The 23,569-nt window shown below is 40.9% G+C and overlaps 1 protein-coding gene across 1 annotated transcript in view; it reads right to left on the reverse strand.

Annotated features, from left to right (window-relative positions):
* TRHDE (thyrotropin releasing hormone degrading enzyme) overlaps nucleotides 1-15,973 on the reverse strand; it is a 384,497-nt gene extending 368,524 nt beyond the window's left edge. The window contains exons 1-2 of the mRNA XM_024736370.1: nucleotides 15,176-15,973; nucleotides 3,588-3,861 (exon numbers count right to left, since the gene is read on the reverse strand). Coding sequence (XP_024592138.1) covers nucleotides 3,588-3,861; nucleotides 15,176-15,954 — 1,053 coding nt within the window. The 5' untranslated portion in view covers nucleotides 15,955-15,973. The remainder of the gene's footprint in view (nucleotides 1-3,587; nucleotides 3,862-15,175) is intronic.
* Between the last annotated feature and the right edge of the window lie 7,596 nt (nucleotides 15,974-23,569).

Below are 23,569 nucleotides of genomic sequence, written 5' to 3' on the forward strand. Positions count from 1 at the left end.
ATTTTTAAAAAAGGAAGAAAGCAACCAAATCAATAAACAAATCTACCTATGATAGTAAACTCTAAATATTAAACTAAGATAAACATAAAACCAGAAACAAATTAGATGCAGAAAGCTAACCCCAAGTCAACAGTTGCTCCCAAAGTCCACCGCCTCAATTTTGGGATGATTCCTTGTCTATTCAGGTATTCCACAGATGCAGGGTACATCAAATTGATTGTGGAGCTTTAATCCACTGCTTCTGAGGCTGCTGGAAGACATTTCCCTTTCTCTTGTTTGGTCGCACAGCTCCTGGGTTTCAGCTTTGGATTTGGCCCTGCCTCTGCATGTAGGTCGCCTAAGGGCATCTGTTCTTCCCTCAGACAGTACGGGGTTAAAGAAGCAGCTGATTGGGGGCTCCGGCTCACTCAGGCTGGGAGGAGGAAGGGGTACAGAATGCGGGGCGAGCCTGTGGCGGCAGAGGCCAGCATGACATTGCAACAGCCTGAGGTCCCATGCATTCTCCGGGGGAAGTTGTCCCTGGATCATGGGACCCTGGCAGTGGCGGGCTGCACAGGCCCCCAGGACGGGAGGTGTGGATAGTGACCTGTGCTTGCACACAGGCTTCTTGGTGGCTGAAGCAGCAGCCTTAGCATCTCATGCCCGTCTCTGGGGTCTGTGCTGATAGCTGTGGCTTGCGCCCGTCTCTGGAGCTCGTTTAGGCGGTGCTCTGAATCCCCTCTCCTCACGCATCCTGAAACAATGGTCTCTTGCCTCTTAGGCAGGTCCAGACTTTTTCCCGGACTCCCTCCCGGCTAGCTGTGGCATACTAGCCCCCTTCGGGCTGTGTTCACGCAGCCAACCCCGGTCCTCTCCCTGGGATCTGACTTCCGAAGCCCGAGCCTCAGCTCCCAGCTCCCACCCGTCCAGGTGGGTGAACAGACAAGCCTCTCAGGCTGGTGAGTGCTGGTCGGCACCGATCCTCTGTGTGGGAATCTCTCTGCTTTGCCCTCTGCACCCCTGTCGCTGCACTCACCTCCGTGGCTCCAAAGCTTCCCCCCTCCGCCACCCCCCGTCTCCGCCCAAGAAGGAGATTCCCAGTGTGTGGAAACCTTTCCTCCTTCACAGCTCCCTCCCAGAGGTGCAGGTCCCGTCCCTATTCTTTTGTCTCTGTTTTTCCTTTTTTTTTTTTGCCCTACCCAGGTACGAGGGGAGTTTCTTGCCTTTTGGGAAGTCTGAGGTCTTCTGCCAGCGTTCAGTCGGTGTTCTGTAGGAGTTGTTCCACATGTAGATGTATTTCTGATGTATTTGTGGGGAGGTAGGTGATCTCCGCGTCTTACTCCTCTGCCATCTTGAAGGTCTCTCCAGAAAACCAGGTTTTATACTTTAGTTCCACAGTTGATAAACAAGGGTTCCCAACAGCAATTTTATTCTCCTTTTTACTATGCTTAGTATTTTTAGATTGTAGAGCAAATTTTTATTTCAGTTGACCTTCCAATGTTCTCTGGTAGCATGTTTTATATTTTCCACATAAAAATAAGTAGGAATTTTTTAATGTTTACTAATTACTTGAATTCTTGAATTCTTAACTCTAATAAAAGTCACATCTAAATAATTAGGGTGTGTCCTGGTTTTAAATATGGATCACTTAGCAACAAGCATAATTGTATATAGCTGAGAATAGTTTTAGGATATTTTAAAGAAATCATACTAGGAAAAACACTTCCAATGTACCCTATGCTCCTAACAGACCCACATCAAGTAGTCAGTCATCAACTTTTGAAGATGTATAAGGGAATGATATGTCATTTTCTGTGTATGGTCCAACATGTATAGCCTTGAAGTATCCACAGGAGACATCAACAAACATCAGAGGAATTCAACATACCAAATAAGAAGTCCAAAAGAGTAAAATATCTTTTTTCTAGCCTTCTACAGCCAGCATGTAAGGTACTGTTTTAATGATTATGTAGATTAATTCACTATACACAGTTCTTTAATAATGGCATTAATTTTGTATGCAGGCAGATTTTATTTTTTAAATGGGTTCCACAGTGATGTAAACTGAAAGTAACGGTGAGAAAAATTTATTTAGCCAAACCCATTATTCAATATTTAGGCTGTTATGGAGCTATGAACTTCCTACAAAATAAGAATATAGATTTCTGTACACTTCTTCTGTTATGTTTGAGCAACACCAAATATGATGGCCACCGGATGGACAGAATCATTACCTGAATTCTCATATCGACACACAGGTGAAATGGTGAAACAGAGCTCCTAGGGCATGGGGAGGGGGGCAGGGTGGGTAGAGTCCCAAATTTGGGATCAGACCAATAGAAGTTTTTCTTGCAGCCCTACCACTTGCTTACTTTTTACTCTGGTAAAGTTACTTCATCTCTTTAAATCTAAATTTACTTTATTCACTTGGAAAAATGGAATTATAATACCTTGCTTTAGGATTGACATGAAAATTTAAATAAATGCATATTTATTGTGTAGGCCATTGAAATGAGGAGAAAGTTCTTAAGAGGCATGACCTGACTTAATCTGACTAACGCAATACAGTAACATGTAAAAAGTGCCTAGAACACCATGCTGTTATAAATGTTAATGATCCTAAAGAATCCAACTGATTCTTGTTATAAATTTAATACAGAGAGTGAATTCTCTAGGCTTCTCTTATATCACCCTTCTCTAAGTACATATTTCTATACACTTGCATACTATGGGCTAAAAGAAGCTTTGTACCTTACAGAAATTCTAGCACACTGGCAGAAGAACTTATGTACAAAAATGTTCACTGAGCATTGTTGTTAATCAATGAAAATCAGAAAAAAATTAAAATGTTCATTTATAGGAGGATGACAAATTTTGATATATTCACTCAACCATTCTATTCAGATAAACCACAAAAACAAAATTTTAAGCAAAAAATAAAATAAAGTTGCAGAATGATATCTATAATATAAAACCACTTATATGAAATTTTAAAGCATGGAATGTATTGTAAATAGATTTATACTTAATAATTAATAATATACTTAATAATTGTGTGATAAGGTGCATGGAAATGGCAAAATCCAAATTCAGGGCAAGGCAGGAGGTAGAAAGCAAGGCAATGAGATCAGGCAGGTGTCCAAAGAGGGCTTCAACTCTATCCAATATGCTTTACTTTCTCAAAAAACAAATTAGACTGAAGCAAAGATGGTAAAATGTTTAGATTCTATAGAGCTGGCTAGTAGAAGTTTATTATATTATTCTCCACATTTTCTGTATATTTGAAATATTTTACAGTAAAAAGAAGCTTTACCATCATGTAAATAAAAAGAGGCAATTTCCCATAACAGACAATAGTTGTTCCAGAGATACTCAGGCGATGAAGAACGACAGGAATGACAGGGGTGGGGAGGTGATTAAAGTAATAAGAGGGCTGGGTATAGAAGAGAAGCTCCTCTCTGACTCTGAAACCAGGAAGATAATTTTCCTTCCAAGGATTAAGGAAGGAATTCAGCTATGTAAGTTGTGAAGAGAATAGAAATGATTCATTGTTAATCCAGAAATCAGTGTACATTATCCAGAAACAACATTAAGCTTGAAATACTTACTACAACCCCGGTCTTGGTGGTAGTTTCTCTGTATGTGAAGTTGCAAATTGCCCAGGCTAAATAATACGTGGACATGAGAGGGGTCTGTGAAAAGTGATCCGTAACCCATCCATCTTCCTCAAACACGGAAGTTTCCACCGGCATATTGGATAAAGACAAATAGGTTGCTTGATGCTTGATGCTGATTTTGAAAGTAGCCTTGTAGATTGGCTCATCAAAACAAGGAAATGCCTTTCTGGCATGTGTAGGCGAAAACTGAGTAACGCCAAGGAACCTGGAAAAAAGAAAATGGCATTCTCAATTACATTTGTGGCTTGAGTTAAGTTATAACCACTTTATATGCTTCTGCTTATAAAATAATATGCTTTAGCAAAATTACAAGACAGTTTTTTTCTGAATCAAACTTAAGTACATGAATAGCATGGAAGCATACTTCATACATATTTCCCCAACAATGAAAATTCTTCAGGGAACTTTTGTCTCAACTAAAGGAAATTCTCTAAACCCAGAGCCATGCTTATTAGACAAAATATTACACTTTACAGAAAAACAACTCATCATCATATTGGCAAGTACTGGAAAATAATGGTTCTCATTTTTGGTATGCCTCAGTCTCCTCTCCGAAACTGTACAACCAGTAAAGACAACGAAATCAAAATCCAAAACTTGTCATCAGATACAAGTAGGGCATAGACCATCACTGAGAAACATCTATGTCCTCAAATCTCAGTCTCAAATGGCCTGATTTTGTTAAGGAAAAGCATTTTGAAATCTGACAAAACTTGGTCTGCATTCTGGCTCCACAACATTTCTTAGCCGAATCATCTTGGATGATTACTAAATTTCCCTAAGGTGTACATGTTCATTGCTTAAAAGGAAATAATCATGCCTAACTTAAAAAGCATTGTAAAGCTTAGTAGAATGGAAAAGGGGATGTAAAGCACCTATCACTGTGAATAGATGAACAGCACCCAGAAGGCAGTTAATAAGCAGCAGCCACTGATTCACAATATCTTCAACCTTTCTTGGAGTGCTATAATATACATTTACATAGAATAATCCAGATACCGTTGGTTTTTACCACCCATGATGTATAGTTACTATATAAATTATATGTTATTATATGTTAATATAATAAAGTAAATTAACTAATAAATATCTATATAATAAATACATCAATGTGTGCACATATATATATAAAATATTTAATGCCCTCAAGTTTTCAGATCAAGCTGCAAAGTTGCATCTCATTAAAACTCCAGAAGCACCCTCTACATTCTTTCACTGTTATGGTTACAAATCAAAACACTCAAACTAAGTACTTGAAGAAGGACACACTTTTAACTTAAAAATGGGGCCACTATTTATGAAAACATTCATGACATAAATTAAACTTTTAAAATGATACTAGTTAAAACTGGACATAAGTCAATAACAGACCCTTCATAAAACATTACTGAGTGCTACAAGTCATTTCTTTAAAAGGCTCTTTCCCCCATAGTAGTTCTGCCACCCCTCCCCTCTCCATCATCCACAGTGTTCATGGTTAATCTCACATGGCACACTTTCCCACTGAGCCAAAACTTGGCCTTAAAATTATTCTCAGCACAGCACTTCAGGCAGTTACTACCAATCAGTAGGTGTTGACATGTGTATTGAATCTTACCGGCTATCCCTGGCTCAAACCATGAAATGTAAATGTTTATACTTTTTTAAAATTATGAAGCTTACGTGCATTATTGAGGGCTTGCTTTTTAAAAGTTTAGTTTTGAAACAGAGAAAAATAAGACATTTTCAAGATTAATTGTATATTTATTCTGAGAGAGGGGAATTGAGAATTATCTTGAAATAGTACTGGGCTGCTGCATACCAGGATTGGATAAATCACTTAACTACCTGAGTCTATTTTTTCATTAGTAGAAGGACAATAATATTTTCTAGGCCTCCCTTACAAAACTGTCGAGATGATAAAATGGGGTAATGTATAGGAAAGAAGTTTTAACTATAAATCTTCAGAAAAATATAAGGTTAAAGTTGGAAGCAATCTTAGAAACAAATTGTCCAGCTCTCATAAATTCCTAAAATGAAAAAGTAGTTCCAGTAGGGTTAAGTGATGTCTCCAAAGTTACACAGGAAATTAGTGCAAAGCTGGGTCTAGAATTCACATTTTCTGTGTATGAGTAAAAGGTAATTTTATTTCAAAGACAGTAAAATTAATCTTTAGCCATAATTTATAAACAATGTTTTAATTTGACTATTGGTAATAAAGGTTCTTCTTTCCAAACTTGCCAGCATCTTGGTAATATTTTTCCTATTTTCTACTGATAGTAATATAGTTCTTGCTTAACGGAGTGTCAGTAACTTTTAATTAAGATGCACCCATTTACAATTTGCACGTGCTTTTGTCTTACATATGTGCTTGAATCTTATCTTTCTTATTAAAATGTCCACTGAGCTTTATATTTCTTTACTGAGGCTATTTAAAAGATACCTATGGAATTTAATATATGAGGAAAAGTGTTCCCTTTTAACTTTCAAGTACCTGAGAAATCCAATTCCAGTCACTGAGCAAATAGATATTGTCTGCTATGTGTGATTTTCACTCTATTAGGTGTGTGGTAGGATTTTTTTTTTTAAGATATAACCATTTTTGTCCTTAAGGCCTTTGCAATCTACCTGAAAAGGGAAATATATATAATACATAAGACACAACTAATAATACTAGGGGAAAGTTCTGCAAGAGTTCAACAGAGAGGCTGTACTTAGAATGTATGAGTCATTAAGTAAAAAATCAAAGGTGTCTTTGGTATTAAGTAATTAAAGGGTAGGAATTTATTAGATGTAGAAGATCTAAATACCTCTGGGCTAATGAGAAATTAATAAGCCAAATATTTATGCAGAAGAATCATGCTGTACTCAAGTCTCTTTTTGCCTCATATAGTAAGTAAATATGTTAGTAAGGCTAGCAATTTAAATAGCTGATTCTCAGAGTTGAAAGGAACTATAAAGATCATCTAGTGACTTTTCCTGCAATTAATATTCTTAATGAATTCCTACACACAGTATATATCTATGCACTGAGGGCCACATATATTTGATAATGTCTAAATGAGGAAATACCAATTTCACAGTCTGGCACCTGAGGACGACTGCAATTGAATTTCAATTCAGTATTTAGCAAATCAAAACAAGCCCCTTGGAAACAAGAGCAGTTGGACTAGATTACACTTAGGGTCTTTTCCAAGCTTGAGATCCTATAACTGAATAAAAATTTAAAATAAAAGATTCCCTGAATTTGATGAGATGTTTTTAAAATATTAAATTACGTTACTGCTAAATGGCTTTTTGCTACAAGATCTATTATAACGCATTTGCTTTTCTTAGTCACCATTTTTGAGTGTTCAACGCTTGCAGAGAAAATGATAAATAGATGTGCTTCCTTCCCTCAAAGAGTTTATACTCCAATAAAATAAATAAAACATATGCCTAAACGGGTATCGTACAAAAAGCCATGACAACGAAGGAAAATGCATGAAGAAATTACATCTTCCAAAGCAAGGTTTATCAACCTTGGCACTACTGACTTTTTTTTTTTTAATGTTAAGTATTGGTGATTCAGTGGTAGAATTCTCAACACTACTGACATAACGAGGGTGGATAACTATCCTTTGTCGGGGCCATCTTGTGCTTAGCGGCATCCCTGGCTTCTACCACTAGATGCCAGTAGCACCCCCTCTCTCCCGTTGTGACAACTGAAACGTCTCCGGACATTGCAGATGTCCCCTGGGAGGCAGAACTGACCCCGCTGAGAACCACCAGTCTTAAGAACTGAAGGAAGGCTTTATGGAGGAGGAAGCGTAAATTCCTGGGTAGTATGGGTCACAGACACATTGGAGAAGTGAGCCAATTGACTACTGGTAGCACAGAAATAAACCTTTAAAAAAGTTTTGCTTCACTTATGAAGTTCGCACCCTGTCTGCTCTCTTCCAGGTTCCGATTTTCTCAGAGCCCAGTGTTGCCGTCTACCTCGAACACCTACCTCTCTCACCCTTGATAGTCTCTTTTCTAACAAAGAGAGCCAGTTTCAGGCTCAGTGTCCCCAACAGGCAACAGTGTCTGTTGGATTTCAGAAACATAATCTTGTCTTCGCTGCGTATATTTTAGGGTTGCCTTCAACCGGCGGAAGTGAGACTGCTTTCCTGCTTACCATTAGTAGAAACGCCAGAGACCTCTAGCGAAAGGGATTCGGAGCAGAAAATAATAAGTTTGGTTTCTGAGCAAATTTCAGGTGGAGTTTGAGGTGGTAGCAGTACACCAGGTAGAAAAAAATACAAAAAATTAATTCAAAATAGAGAACATTTTAATATAGAATAAGGATGTGAAATACCTATGTAAATACAGCAAGAAATAAAATAAAACAGGAGGCTGAAGGTAATGGGGAAGAGCATTTTGTTGTCTACTTTTCTCCTGCTTTTTCTCAAACAAAATCATTTGTATCTTTTAAGGAATCCCTCTATTATCATAAAAACATTCCACCTCCAAAAGTGACATCCTGGAAGTGTTATTCCAAGAATGTCACTTTAGCATAACTAGAAAAATATGAATAATATACATGTATTTTAATGCTCTTCCATCTAAAATAAATTACTTGATTTCTTAACAACTTGTCTATTTGACATTTTGGTTGAGCTAAGAAGTAGAGCTTAAAGCTCTATGTTGCCTCTTAAGGATACAGAGAATTGATTTCTTCTTATTTCTGCGGAAGTTCAACTAGGCAAGCTACTTGTGTCAAGTCATTATAAGATTCAGCAGAAGTAATGCATTAACGTTGGTTGATATTGCCAACAAATTACAGTATATGATACAATTTCTGTTCCATTATTTTCAGTTTGCCTTTTCATCAGGTTAAAATATGCAGAAGAAACAAACATTTGCATAACACTGCTAGTATTCAGATTGATTCATGTTTCATTGCGGAGCCCACCAAAACCAAGAGAACCTCAAAAATGGCAAGGCGTTTTTGAGAAGTTTCCATTTTGACCACATCTATGCAGACCACACATACAGCACAGTGAAAAATGCTCTTTGAACTTGCTTCTATCGCAACTGCAATTTGCCTACGGTTGCAATAGTTTAAAATTGGTAATAAAAACTCCCAAGATCGAAAGAAGTGATCCAGTGGATCATCCAGCTACTATTCAACTGTTTCCAGGAACTGAACAAAGTTACAGGATCATGGAAGTTACACGTCCCATTTAAAGTTAAGGTTGTTAATCAAAATGCAAATTATTACTCAATGACAAAACATTTTAAGCCAAAATGGGTCATTGTTTAGACTCTGTGTTTTTATGTACTTCAGTGAGTCAGTAAAACTCTGCCATTTCAGAAGAGAAGTGTTCCTGCTGAATATTCAGTGCTATAAGCAAGCACGTAGTCTATTGTTTTTTAAATAACCATTCTAGTAAACTAAAAACATAATGCAATAATGCCAGCAAAATGTATGTAGGAAGTGGTGCACATGTGAATAATCGTGTTATAAAAACAGAGCATAAAATTCATAATTGTTTTCATTTTTATACACTAAATACTGTTATCGAAAATGAGCACTGAGTACTTGATCACCATTGATGAAGAGTATTACGAATGCACTAAAATTACTTTCTTGTGCCATAATATTAGGTTTTCATAAGAATAAATAAACTAGTGTCTGCGATTCATTTCTTTAATAGTGGAAAGAGAAAAAGTATTATGTAAGTATTATAAAGTACTACTACTGGTAGAACTCACAAAGTCTTGAAAACAGTATCTAACAACTGATGTGCCTTTCCCTTGGTACTTGGAGCTTTTCTTTTCCTGTACTAGCTTCCAGTGACAAGGAAGGCACCCTCCTGACCCTTTGGTAGCTGGTTTGCTGACAGAGAGCAAGGCCATAATCAGAGTTGTGAGTTCCTTTTGTTTCACACACTCTTCCCACACTCCCTCAATCCTCTCCATCTCAGTGTCTGGACCAAGCATGGAGCTTCTCTAGCTGTGAAATACCACAGCCTTTCTCTTCTCTTCCTTCTTCACTGTGGAAGGGCTCTGCCGCTTCCTCTCCCCCATCTTTTGAACTCTGCTTAGGGGGGCAAAACAAACAGCAGTGGAAGGGATGTCCACAGTGACCATTTCCCACTGTCTTGCTAGTAAGGGGAAACCTAAGGCAAAAACATTGAGCCTAAATGACCTTGTACCAGCTCTAAGGGTAGATGTCCAGTCATGTAATAGTACAATCGTATTTCATACCCACAAACGTGCTTACTAGTTGTCAGACACCATTCTAAGTGCTTTATTACTTTACTCATGTAATCCTCACAAATAACCCCATGAAAGAGGATATCATTATCCTCATTTTCCAGATAAGAATACCAGACGCAGAACATTTAGGAAACTTGGCCAAGGTCATAAAGCTAATAAATAGCAGAGTCAAGACATAAATCGAGGCAGTCTGGTTCCAGAGTCCCTGAACATACACACACACCTTTCCACCCAGCAACACAACTAAAAGTGGCTCACTTATTCTTAAAGAGATAAAAAGTAACCAACAGTGGCAATTTTACAACTTCATTCTTTTTCCATCCTATGATTCTTTTTTTTTGAGTGTGTAGTCATGAGGAAACATCCGAATACTTAAACTAAAACTTCACCCAGCAAATCAACACAGGTCTGCACTGGGAGGAATCCATTCTCCCCTGTCCCTGCACAACTGTTGCCGCCAGAGCTCCTTAAACCCTGGGGCCCCTTGTTTATTCAGAGACTGAAAAGGCACACCTGGAGGCAAGGAGGGCAGGAGTGAGGAGCCTGGGACCCTCCACCTCAATTCAGCCCCACTCAGTAAGATCTTGTCAGTCTTATTTCACTCTCACAGCCCACTCACCAGCATCCAGCTGTGCCTGTCTGTGAATCATTTCAGATTGTCCAAAGAACTGGGAAGGGCAAGAAGTGTTTTGCATCTTTATATTCTCTCAAATCCTATGTAGCAAAATTCTGTTGGAGAGAGCAGCCACTCTCTAGTGGCAAAAAGCAGGATTGCATGGGTCTTTGAGAAACTCTGGAAGAACCCAGCCACTACTGTAAGTTTGAAAGGGTATAAAGGACACACAAAGAATTAAAAGGACGATAAGGTGATGATCATGGCTGGTGGGTAGGAGGATAAGCCTGGGGCTACAGAGGGATGCCCTTCTTTACAGACTGTCAAACACTTATGCGTTAAAGGTAGACTATTTCTTCTTCACTCTTTTTATACCATTCTTTACAGCCATGCTTAAAGAAGTGAGTCTTATTCTTAAAGAGACAAATATCTTTATGTCATCATCAAATGTCATCAATCATCCTCAAGCAAACCTAAACTGTTGCCCTGTACTGTTGTCTCAAGCCCAACCACATACACAGTGGCAAAAACTGATTTTAGGAAATAAATATGTTATGCAAATCCAACACAGGGAAACCAGTCACAGGTCTATCTTTGCTTGAAAGAGATCCAGAGCATATAGGCCCTGTTTAGAGTTGTTCTGAATAAATAAAAACACAGGCAAATTAACTTAACTCTTTCAGAAATAAGGTATACTCTATTACTATCCAAGGTGATCAAAAGCACAGCAAGACAAACACCAACTGTATGGATTTTCCTCCCTGAATAAGTGATTATTAAATGGTCAAAACTTTCTTTCCCCCAAAATTTCTAGATTTAGTTTACTGGTGGCATTTTGAATTGTGACCAAAATCCAACACTGGACTCAGTTTGGCCATATGGTTATGTGTGCAGTGACAAGAAAACAATGAGCTAAGTCCATTAAGGAATCATATAAAAAGTTTTCAAAGAAACAAACCATTCTCCCAGATTTTTCAGTTCCGAGCCCTCTTTAGAGGGGCAAAAAGCCATTTACTTCAACTTGCTCATGTAAAGGTATCCCCTCAGCAGAGTAAGTGGAGAAATGGGGCTGCTTTCAACATAAAAACAACATGGTGGTTTTCTTGTTTTTATTAAATACCATGATTATTAATTCACTCCAGAAAAAGTACAAGGCACCAAACCACGTATGCTAATACCACAAATGATCAATGACTACCCATAAAATCCTCTATGCTCTCCACAAGATTTTTGCAAAGGAGTTTTTGGCAATTCTCTTTGAGAACCACAATTTTATCTTCTCATTTTACTTGGAGATCATGGTTTCTCTCTAAATAACCCTTGACAGAAAAAGACCTCCTTTTTTCATCCTGTCTTCTGTCACTGTGGCATGTCACAGACCCAAAGTTTGTCACAGAAAAACAGTCTCCCTTCTGAAAGTGAATAAAATGTTCATTTACTTTGGGTAAACTTCCTCTTTCAATCCGGCCATCTGGATCTAAATTAAGGTACCCTACTTTGAACATGGGTATGCTCGCCATCTGGCTGCCCCAAAGTGACAATTACTTCAGGTAAATGAAGACCTTGCCTAATTCTAAGCAGGCATATTCTACTATAGGATATTATGGCATGAATACACACCCCCCGCATCTGCCTGCTGCCCACCTACCTGAGGGAAAAGGGAGTATATATTCTGCCTAACAGAGGTAATTTACTCTGTAATTTACTCTGCTGTGTGTAAGCATTTCAAATTTAAGAGAATTATTTTTAATATTCAACAAGTGGTGAATTTCCCTTTAGCCAAATGATTAACTGAGAATAAAAGATGTGCCTCAAGTGGAGAAGCCTTAGGTTCTAACCGGGAGCTTGTCTTCCAACATTTATTGTAATATGGGAACCAGGAGAGGTAAGTCTTCCCTGTAGAACAAAACCAGGGAACCTTCAAAGGGTCAAAGGCATACAGCACATAGTGAAGTCTAATTTTCCTGCCTGACCCAAAGTACATCTCTCAGACCTCTGAGGAGTGAGTCAGAGAATCAGATTGATTATTAACAAGTTGTTTCCACACAGACTAAGTAAGGTAGACTGAATGGTAGTATTGATCTTTTTAAATATTTCAGGTTGCTCATTGTGACTCCCCATTGTCAGATTAAATATTTATTTTCATTCCAGAAATTATCTGATAAATTGGCAAAAATTCTGACTAACTAAAGACCAAAATACGTAATCACTAATCAAATGAAAATTTAGAGTTTGCATTTATGTCCTTTTGGAATGAAGGGGAAAAAAGAGGAACAAGTACTTTCTCTAAAAGGCTGTTTAGAAATAAAATCATCCTGGGATCTCCAGAAACAGCAAATCCTGCACAACTATTGGGATGCAGAGTTTAGCCACAGGTGCACTAGGTTAAACTCTCAACCGTCTTTGGGGAAAACTGAACGAGAGAGTTTGAATACAAATATGCACTAGGGTACAAGAAATCAGTTATGGGTCAAGCGGGAACATCTGGTCTTTTTAAGAGTCCTGTTCATTTTAAAACACTGACCAAAACAAGCTCAGTTCCACCAAATATATTTTGGCATGGCTCAAAAAACAGGACTTTCTGGAAGTATTTATTTCACCACAGCAAGATTTATCAGTAATGATATGCAACTCCCACTACTGACATTTTGACATAACATGCAAATGTGCCTTCTATGCTTTTCCCCCAAATTTGATATGATCGTGGATTTTCTTTTTAATCCCTTTAATCTGTATTCTTTAGAATATGTCAGAGAAAGTGGTGGGAGGGGGTTTAAATTATCCACATCTGATCTTAGGAGTTTGAAAGTGAATAATTTATACATTCACTTATAGGAGACTTTTAATTATCATACAACCACTAAAGCATTGGACAATTTATTTAGATGAGGCTACACCACAGGACTACTAACACTTTTGTGTTCTCTTATAACACACTGAAATTTCCCTAGCCTCTTATACTATATCAGCTTCTTCTGAGAGCTTCCAGACATCATGAGCCCTGGTCCAGGGATCAGAAAACCAAAGTTTGAGTCCCAGCTCTCCACTGCCAAACCTGCTGATCTCAGGAGCCCTGGACTGCTCTGATCCCAAGTTTTCTGCTGTTGTGAGACTCTCTTGAGAACAGGGGAGGCTCTGCCAGTGGCATCATTACTAATCTCCAACCTGCCTCCACTCCTAAGGTTGTTGACTTCATTTTTAAGTTCATTTTGGTTATTCCCTGGCCCTACAGCCATTTAATTCATCAAAGTTATTTTAAATGCAATAGGCTAGGGCAAAAAAGCAAGAATCGCTTGTTTATTCATTCAACAACATGCTTGAGAGCTTATACCACAGGACACTCATAACATGAGTGGGCACTCTATGTGCCAAGTATAGAGTTAAGTGCTTTTCAATGCATTTACTCATGGACACCTGCAACAATCCTATGTGGATATTATTATTATTATTTCTCCAAGTTAAAACTAAAAGTATAGGTTCTGCAGCCAAACTGCCTGAGCCTAAAACCTGCTTTGCTGGCTCACGATATTACAAGTTACTCAACTTCTTGGTGCCTCCATTTCCCCATCTGTACAATAGGGAGTGTTGACAGCATCTATCTCATGGGGTTTTTGTGAGATTGAGTTAATACAAGATGCTCATTAAGCACTAAAGGCTGTTATTGTCAGGAATTGGTGACTTAGCTTAATCAGCTTCCTCAAGCCTTCACAAGTAGAGTTGCAGCTGAGATTTGAACCCAGTTCTGTTGCACTCTGAAGTCTAAGCTCTAAACAAGCGATGGAAAGCCCCACAGCCTCTCAAAAAAAAAAAAAAAAAAAAAAAAAAAAAAAAAAAAAGGAAAAATAGAAGAAGAAACGGAATACTGCCCAAATCTAAAAACCATCAAAGGCACTCACTAAGAAGGCATTTGAGACTGACGGTTAGCTTTCCCCCTTTCACCGCTGGAGCCATTTCCAGAGGCAGTAACTCGTGAACAAACTAGAGTCACTCTGTGTTAGGAGAGAGCTGGCAGCACAGGCAAGAACATTTCTCGCTGGCACTGGCCATGGCAGCCGCCAGCACCACCACCAGCCCACCCCCGCCCCCTTACTCTGTCACTGGGACTGGCTCTTACTGCCGAGAATCTCAACTTCCAGTTTTGTAAAACTTCATGGAGCCAGAGCCTATCCAATACTCTGCGCTTCCAGAAACGGGCATGGTGGGGGAGGGGAGGATCTTGCCCTGCCTGCCCTGTCCTGACATCTAACCGGGATGCGCTGCTGCCCTGGCCTCTGGAGCTCGCGAATTTTCCCTCGATGGTAGTAACTAGGCAGGCTTTTGATGTCACCCTGGCCCGACGTCGCTCAGATTACATACTACCCTTTAAAAAAAAAAAAAAAGTTGCTGTGTGCCCCAGGCTGGCTAAGGAACTTTGATGGGTCAGGGGGTCCCAGCCTAGAGGAGGAGTGGCATTTGGCACTGGTGAGACTGGTGAGTTTGTGGAGTTGGCCGCAGGGAGAGCCCAGGCACCTGGGAGACCCCGAGAGTTCTGGGTGATGGCCATACCTCTCCTTCGCTTCCTTCCCCCATCCCTCGCTTCCCGGGTATCCGAAGCTAGCCCGGTCCCTGGGTGGCCGGCTGCCCGGCGGTTTCAAACAACCTGGCTGGGTGGGGCGGTGCCGGGCACCGCCTCCCTCCTTACCTTCTCTCCCCGTGGAGCACGTAGGAGCTGCGGAAGAAGCCCAGGAGCTCGTTCTCGATCAAGGCGTTGTAGATTATCTTCAGATTGTAATTCCTCTGCGCGTCCAGAGTCCTATTCAGCACCACCACCAAGACCTGGGTTGGCGGGTAGAGGAAAAAGCCGGCCACCGGGACCGCCCCGGCTACCCGGTCCTCGGCCACCTGCACCTTCTCGACCGCCACACGGGAGGCGTGCAGCACGACGTAGCGAGTGGCGTTCCGGCACGAGATCTCCACGTTGACCTCGCCGGAGAAGGTGAAGTTCTCCATGAAGGCGGTGAGCATCAGATTGTAGTGCAGAGGCTTGAGGTGGCCCGACAGGCGCAGTTGAGTCCACGGCTGCCACTGCTGCCGCTCCTCGTCCGACGGCGGCCGGGCGGATGGGGTCTCAGGGTTGGCTTCCCCGCCTGCCCCGGGCTGCGAGGAGTCTCCGCCAGCATGGTGGTTGCGCCGGGCCGAACCCGGAAGGCTTTCGTTGCCGCCGCGCGCTGGGAAGCCGGCGGGGCCGCCGTCGGCGCCGGGCGGTAAGCTCGCCCCACACTCGTCGAAGCGCAAGCTGAGCAGCACCGCGAGCATGGTGACCGCGAGCAGCGCCACGATGGACACGGCGAAGGCCAGCACTAGCCGCCTGTGCACAGTGATGTGGCGCTCGGTGGTGCGGGGTCGCACCCCCATAGAGTCCGCCCACGGGTCCGAGAGGCCCCTGCCGCCGGCCCGCAGCGCGGCGTCGTTCTCCCCCATCGTGGCCGCGAAGGGTGAGCTGCTCTTCTTAGCCCCCGCCGCCTCCTCCTCCTTCTTCTTCTTCCTCTTCTTTTTCTTCTTCTTCTTTTTCTTCTCCTCCTCTTGTTCCCCCCGCTCGCCGTCCAGGGCCATCACACCGCCTCCTGCTCCTCCCCCGCCCCCTCCGGCACCTCCCGCGGGGGGCCCACCCGGACCACAGCCAGTTCAGGCATCAGCGAGCGCACGCGGGCGGAGGGCGCGACGCCAGCTGGGACCCTGGGGAGACTGGCCCGGCTTCTTTTAAGACGGGCTCTGGCCGTAGGCGACAGCAACCTCGGCGCCTCCCATCAGCCCCGCCTCTCTCCGGACACAGGCAGCGGAGGCGCGGGGCGGCGAGCTCTGGGACGCGCCCAACTTGGAAAGCGTCTCGCTCGCCCCAACGCGCGCTACTTCTCCGGCGGGCGCCGGGCTCAGGGGCACATGCTGCCCCCGCCCCTGTGCGCCTGCGGCTTCTAGCTCTCAGTCCCCTGCGCAGAGCTTTCGCCTGGCTTTCCGCGGGAGCCTTCCCGCGGGTCCTCGGCTGGCAAGTACAGAGAGCGATGGAGAAGGAAGTTAGGGCTGCCGCTTTCTCTCCCCACTCCAGCGGCTGCGTTCAGTCCTCTGGGTGGGATGTGCTCGCAGCAGCAGTGGCGACGGCAGCAGCAGCGGAGGCGCCCGAGCCATGCACCCCGCAGGCGGGGACGAGAGGATGGCCGGGAGGAAGAAACCGGGGTGAACCAGCCCAGTGAAGTCCCAGGGCCGCAGAGCTGCGCCGGAAATCTGACCTGGAGAAGCCTTCTCCTCCAGCCTGGACACTTTAAGCAGAGGTGGCGGCATACAGCGTGAGGTTGCACAGCGGACAGCGAGCCTCCCTAGTTCCGACGTTGCTCTGACCTGCGGAGATGACAAGTGAGCAGGAAGTGTCCGGCCGGGCCATCCCCTTCAGGTAGATGAAGCTCCGGGTTTGCTCTGTGTCCCCGTGGGGAGAACCTGAGTGCGTGTGTGCGAGTGTGTGTGCGTGCGTGTGTGCGTGTACACACAGGTTCCGGGTCTAGATTGCCAGAGCTACTCTGGCTGCATTCAGGGACTGAAACTCCCCGAGAAAGGCAAAGGAGCGAGCGAGAGAGCGCGAGGAGACTGGGAAGACGGGAGGGAGGAGAGCGGCTGAGCGGCAGAGGCAGGCGCTGGGAGATGAGAGAGCTTTTCTCCGCTCTATCACACCAGACACACACAGCCACAGAGGGGGTAGCTGAGCCGCGTGCAAGAAGTACCCTGTAAATCGTCAGCGCAACAAGCCCCGCAGTCACCCCTCTTCCGGACTCTAGCCCCACCGCGCTTCCCCGGAGGCATCGTTGGAGCCTTTGGCTATTGACGCCAAGAAGCAAAGGAAGATCCGGCTGGGGAGACGAAGCTGTCTCAGGTTTCACACCAAGCTCGCCAGAGGGTTTGGAGGATTGTGTGTAAATTGAAATAAATTCTCCAAAGCCTGACTACGTATATGATACTGTGTGCTGTGTCCAGGTGTGCAGTATTAAAATAAGGGTTAGCAAGGAAACATTAGAATCCTCCGGAAGTCAAGGCTAAAGAAAAGAGACGAGTTTTTTCCCATCGAAAAATTCCTGTTTTTAGATTGAGGAAATGATTAAAATCTAATACCTAAAGTGTAATATTCGGGACCACAAACTTGAGACTGAGAAAAGCTGAGGACATGAGCCCCATTACTTAAGAATGAGAACAGTGAACGAGTATATTCTGTGGTCAGTTCTTCACTTCACCTAGCCACAATTATTATTATTATTATTTTTTTTGCTGTTTTCAGTGTTATCATGAAAATCGTTTAAACTTTTTTAGAACAGTTATCAATAGGAAGTGACCACTGACAGCAGGATCATCAAAACAGATTCATGTACCATCGGCTGGTTATGGATTCTTGTCTAAGTTTGTAGAAGCTTTAAATATAGTGCAGAGTATGTATGAGTGTATGGGATATCCAGCCTATAGAATTTGGGTGAAGAACTCTAATTGGAACAATATTCAGAAAAGAGCCACTCCAAAGGTAACAGCTCACAGGCAGGAGTCTCTAGTTTTTAATGAAACAAAATGTGATGGGCTTCAGAGTCAATTTTTAAAAGTGCAGAATAAAAAGAGAATGAAGTAATTCCTTTTTACACATTTCTTTCACATCTTCAAATCCTGAAGGCATTAAAAGAAAATCATGTCCCTAATTATTTTCTTACAAAAAGGAATGTTTAATGCCACCAGCTTTGAAGTCCTGAAAATATACATTAAGGTACTGTGTTTGGCTTTAAAAGCATGACCAAAGACAAGAGCCCAAAATATGCATCAACTTCAGCCTGAAAACTACTGAAAACACAGCCCTATGTTCAGTGAAGCTCTTTACCATCTACCCCTAGATGGGATACATTCCCAATGCCATACATTCTAAATGTCCATTTGAATCATTTTTTTTCGTATCTTTATTGGAGTGTAAATGCATTACAATGTTGCGTTAGTTTCTGCTGTACAACAAAGTGAATCGGCTATATGTGTATATGTATGTATGTATGTATGTGTGTGTGTGTGTGTGTGTATATATATATATATATGTATCCCCATATCTCCTCCCTCTTAAGCCTCCTTCCCACCCTCCCTATCCCATCCCTCTAGGTTGTTTCAAAGCATCGAGTTGATCTCCTTATGCTATGCAGCAGCTTCCCACTAGCCATCCATTTTACATTTGGTAGTGTATATATGTCAATGCTACTCTCTCACTTCATCCCAGCTTCCCCTTCCCCCCTGTGCCCTCAAGTCTGTTCTCTACGTCTGTGTCTTTTGGAAAAAAGGGAACCCTCCTGCACTGTTGGTGGGAATGTAAATTGATACAGCTATACAGCTATAGTCCTCTCACTATGGAGAACAGTATGGAGGTTCCTTAAAAAACTAAAAATAGAACTACCATATGACCCAGCAATCCCACTCCTGGGCATATACCCTCAATCATTTTTAAATGATGACAAAACGAAGTGCCAGGGTGTTTTGTTTTTTTGTTTTTTGTTTTTTTTTTTCTTAAGCATGTTGTATGTGGGCCGTTAGCAACAGACCAAGGGAAATGCCACATTCTGTTCAAGTTACTTTTTTATGCTCTGTTTTTAAATCTCTGTGCTCTTGCTGTCCATATGTATCTGCCTGTATGCATTTTAAGAGTTGAGGAGTTGAGGTTTGTTAGTTTGTTTTCACAGAATCAGGAAACAATACAGGCAGGCAAAAAGAGCTGTGTGACTCTTCGCAGCTCACCAAACTTCTCTGACCTTAGGGTACTAATCCAGCAGTTCAGGATTATCGATCTAAAGTCCATGGATTCAACTCACTTGTATTATAAGAGGGATCTGGAACCACCCCCAGAAGTCTGAGAACCACTACCTAAATGAAGAGGTTACCCACTAAAGGATCTTTAAGACCTTTCTGTAAAATGATATTAGTCAAGAAAAGATTCAAAGAAGGCTTTTTCTGTTCTTCTTTGTATTTTGTCCGTGTACTTTTGAAAATTTCTACAAGGCAACTCTACAAGACTTCAGAATTAAAATATATTTACCAATTAGTAAAGTCTCTACCGGCTATGATTAAATTAGTGGATGGGTTATTTTTGAGACCTAAGTGGAGTGAACACAACTTATTAAAACACTGATTCCCCTAAGATGCAACTTTAGCCAGTAAACTCAATATCAAGGTCAAGTGGGTAAATATTTTTTCCTCTCATATCAATGTTACAGAAGGGTCCCAGTGAGTTTTTCTTAATTTCTGAAAGTACATAACGTACCTCTAAGAAGCAAGTACTTTGGTATAATAACTTTTTAATTTTATTTTTTAGAGAATGTCTATTCTACCTTCCTCAAACCAAAACAAAGAAAGGGAAAACTTCAGACGGTGTACCTAACAAAAATCTTAAAGAGATGATTCACTAGTATTCCTATAAAGAAGTTGCCTTCAGTGTGTAGATGACTAAATTGGAGACACTCTGACTTTGTCAATGCTAGAGCCATGCAGGGGAGTAAGACTTTCCAAAGTGCTTGATGCTCCTCTCAGAAACACGTTTATTATTGGGAGAATTTATGATTATTTTCTTTAGCTAATAAATGTCTTTAAAGCCATTTTGTGGCCATATTTGATTTAGATGCTTGTAAAAGTGAAAAGAGTCTGAATGTTTAATATCCATAAGGCCAAACAAGTTATTAATTAAATCTACACCTAAGTCCTATGACTAATCAAACTGAACTATTTTCAGTGAATGTGCTGGCTTCAGAGGCTTTACTCTTTGATTGTTTACACCTGAACTGCTTTTTTTTCTGTTCCCACTGGTTTGTAGGTAGAGGCACAACTGAAGTGTCCTTTTATACTCAGCCCCTTCAAGTGTGATTAGCACTTCACTTTCAGAAACAAATTGGCTCAGGAGAAAGAACTAGATACAAATCTGCCCTCACCTCCCTACATTATCCTAACCTACTTACCTGACTCCGTTTCTTGATGGGTTCATGTACAGAAGTTAAATAGACTAGGTAACCTCCGAGATCTCTTCCAGTTCTCAAATTCTGTAAAAGAAATTCCAAAGCTAATACAACAGTCTCTTTATGCTCTCAGGGATTTTTAATTAATATTCTCCATTGAGAAGCCAAAAAAAATCAATTCAAAACTCAAAGTTTAATGAGTAAAGAGACTCTGTAAAAACACCCTGTACTAGCGAAAGCATATGGAGAAAAGAAAACAGCCCCTGCTACTCTGGCAGGGGAAACAGGACTGATCTATTTTATGAGAGGGAAGTGTCCCTGAAGACCCCACACAATCGGAGACCAATGCTAACAGTGAATGGTGGGAATCTCTGTTCACCAGCTGAAGTGGTGCTGCCCTGTGACAATAAAAGCAGTTCGAAGTTTGAGATGGTAATAACTTGATGAAATTTTTAATTTGGGGAAACACAATATTGCACACTTCTAATATTTTATAATACATAATTTCAAAATTTCATACCATTTGACCACTGCATCTGTTGACATTGTTACAGGGTAACATTAAGAAATACCCTTCTAGGGCTTCCCTGGTGGCTCAGTGGTTGAGAGTCCGCCTGCCGATGCAGGGGACACGGGTTCGTGCCCCAGTCCGGGAGGATCCCACATGCCGCGGAGCGGCTGGGCCCGTGCGGCTGGGCCCGTGAGCCATGGCCGCTGAGCCTGCGCGTCCGGAGCCTGTGCTCCGCAACGGGAGAGGCCACAGCAGTGAGAGGCCCGCGTACCGCAAAAAAAGAAATACCCTTCTAGATAGAACCTTCCTCAAGATCTTAATGATGGAAAGAGGAGGACTGTTTAAAATTAGCCATAATTGAGACAGTGCAATTCCATAATGTCTACAGTTTGCTAACTACAATTAACACCTTGATTTAACTGTTATCTGACTTCTGTTTATTTAAAAAGATTAATCTGAATTGATACCATATCTGGATTGATATCGTATCTAAATGTGATTGTCTTCTTTTCTCACATAAAAATCTGTGAAATGATAAAGTTTTAAAGGGAAAACATTCCGTAACCTATTAATGTATTACTACATGTTATTAGGCCTAGTAAAGTCTCATAATTATGCTAAAACAGAACAAGTATTATAACATAAAAAGGGCCTCTCTAGATAGCAAATATAAGGAAAAGCATAATCAAATATCCATAGTACTATTCCCAGTTCTATAATTAAATGTTATATCCAGAGAGGAGAGAATTAGGATCTCAAAAAAGTTGTATTGTTATTTGGGGGTTCTAATGCTAGGTTAAAACTCTTCGGTGTTCACTGTGGGCTTTTTGGTTTATGATCTCAGTAAGAAAGCTTCATAAAAAGGCAAAGAATGCATCATGGAAATGTTTACAGTTTATTCATGAAACCTACAAACATAACATAAACCAAATCCTAAAATCAGAATAGAAACTGGGTAACTTTCCAGAGATGTTTCTGATGAACTAGTCAATTTGTCTAGTAGCTCAAGAAATAGAAATAGTATATACACCCAATATAGTTTTTGCCATGAATTTAAGTTGTTCAAATCCATGTTTCTAGATATATATGGCAGGAAGAAAATAATAATAATAACAACAGTAACTAAGATTTTTCAAGGGCTTACCTTGCATCAAGTATTTGTCTAAGCACTTTATGTCATCTTATTTAATCATGAAAATAACCCCATCAGGTCAATGCTGTTATTTCCCCCATTTGACAAATGAGGAAGCATAGGCTCAGAGAGATGAAATACCCTGCCCAAAGTCATTTAATTAGTAGAGCCAGAATTCCAGACTCCATCATCTGTACACTTAACCATTATGCCATAGTACTTCCTGAAAGGTAAGCCAGATGTAAACAATCCAACTGCATAATTGATATTTGCTGCATAAATTATGAAGTCAGTTCCAGGCAGAGTGCTGAAGATATAGCACTGAATCAAACAGTTGTGGTTCCCCGCATCATTGGAGGGTACAGTGCCTGGCACGTAACTGCTATGTGAGTGTTTATTAGATGAAATGAATAGAGAAAAGGTAGTATGACCCTGAGCAGAATAATAATTATAATTTTATAAAGTAATGATAGAAAGAAAAAAGGAGAGCATTATTCATCCTTGATTGAGAACAAAGTAGTTGAGGTTGACTGCAGTTTATTTTCATTCTGCAGAAGAAGCAGTTTATATGCCTTAGAAATCTTACCTCTTGAAGGCATTAATAAATGTATCTTTGACCCAGGCTTATGTGACAATCCAAACTTGCATGATTAGAATAGTGCCTCACCTCTTTCAAACCATGAAAAGTATCTGCTTCAAATGTACACTTATATAGCTATTAAAGTCACATAAAGACATAAAGTATCCTGCTCTATTTCTTCCATATGTATCTTCTAATCCAATTTTTTTCCCTTTTCTACTCATTTATTCACCTTTCTTCCATTTAATAATAAAACATATTACCTCTTAAAACCTGCATTACTAAACATACACAAATAGACATTTGTTTGATATATAAATGTGTATAGCTCTTTAAGTGAGGTTAATTACATAGTGTATTATATACCACAGACGTGCTAAGAGACTAGATCTTAAATGTTCTCACAACAAGATGAAATGATAATTATGTGACGTGACAGAGGTGTTAGCTAATGCTACAGTGGTAATCATATTACGATATATAAATGTATCACATCAACACATTGTACACCTTAAACATACAATGTTATGTGTCAATCAAATCTCAATTTAAGAATGAAATAAAATTAAATTAATTCATTAAATGAGGTAATTACAATAGTTTTTTAAAATTTGAGTGGCAAATAATCATTGTAAATGGGTTGATAAAGAAATAAAGATAAATAGGGTGAAGTTTTTCTCTTTTAGGTAATGAAGCGTCACTAATCTTGAGGTCATGTACCTGTACATGAGTTTTTGAAAGCTGATCTTGACCTACAGTATTTTTTATTTTTAATATTATAAAATATGTAATACATAGTTTTAATGAGTCAGTATTCTAGTCAAAGGTACACTCATTTCTGAGTAAGAAGTACATCTTCTGTTAGAAAATAT

The sequence above is a fragment of the Neophocaena asiaeorientalis genome, unplaced genomic scaffold (genome assembly GCF_003031525.2).
Source record: "Neophocaena asiaeorientalis asiaeorientalis breed wild unplaced genomic scaffold, Neophocaena_asiaeorientalis_V1.1 scaffold134, whole genome shotgun sequence".
NCBI lineage: Eukaryota > Metazoa > Chordata > Mammalia > Artiodactyla > Phocoenidae > Neophocaena > Neophocaena asiaeorientalis.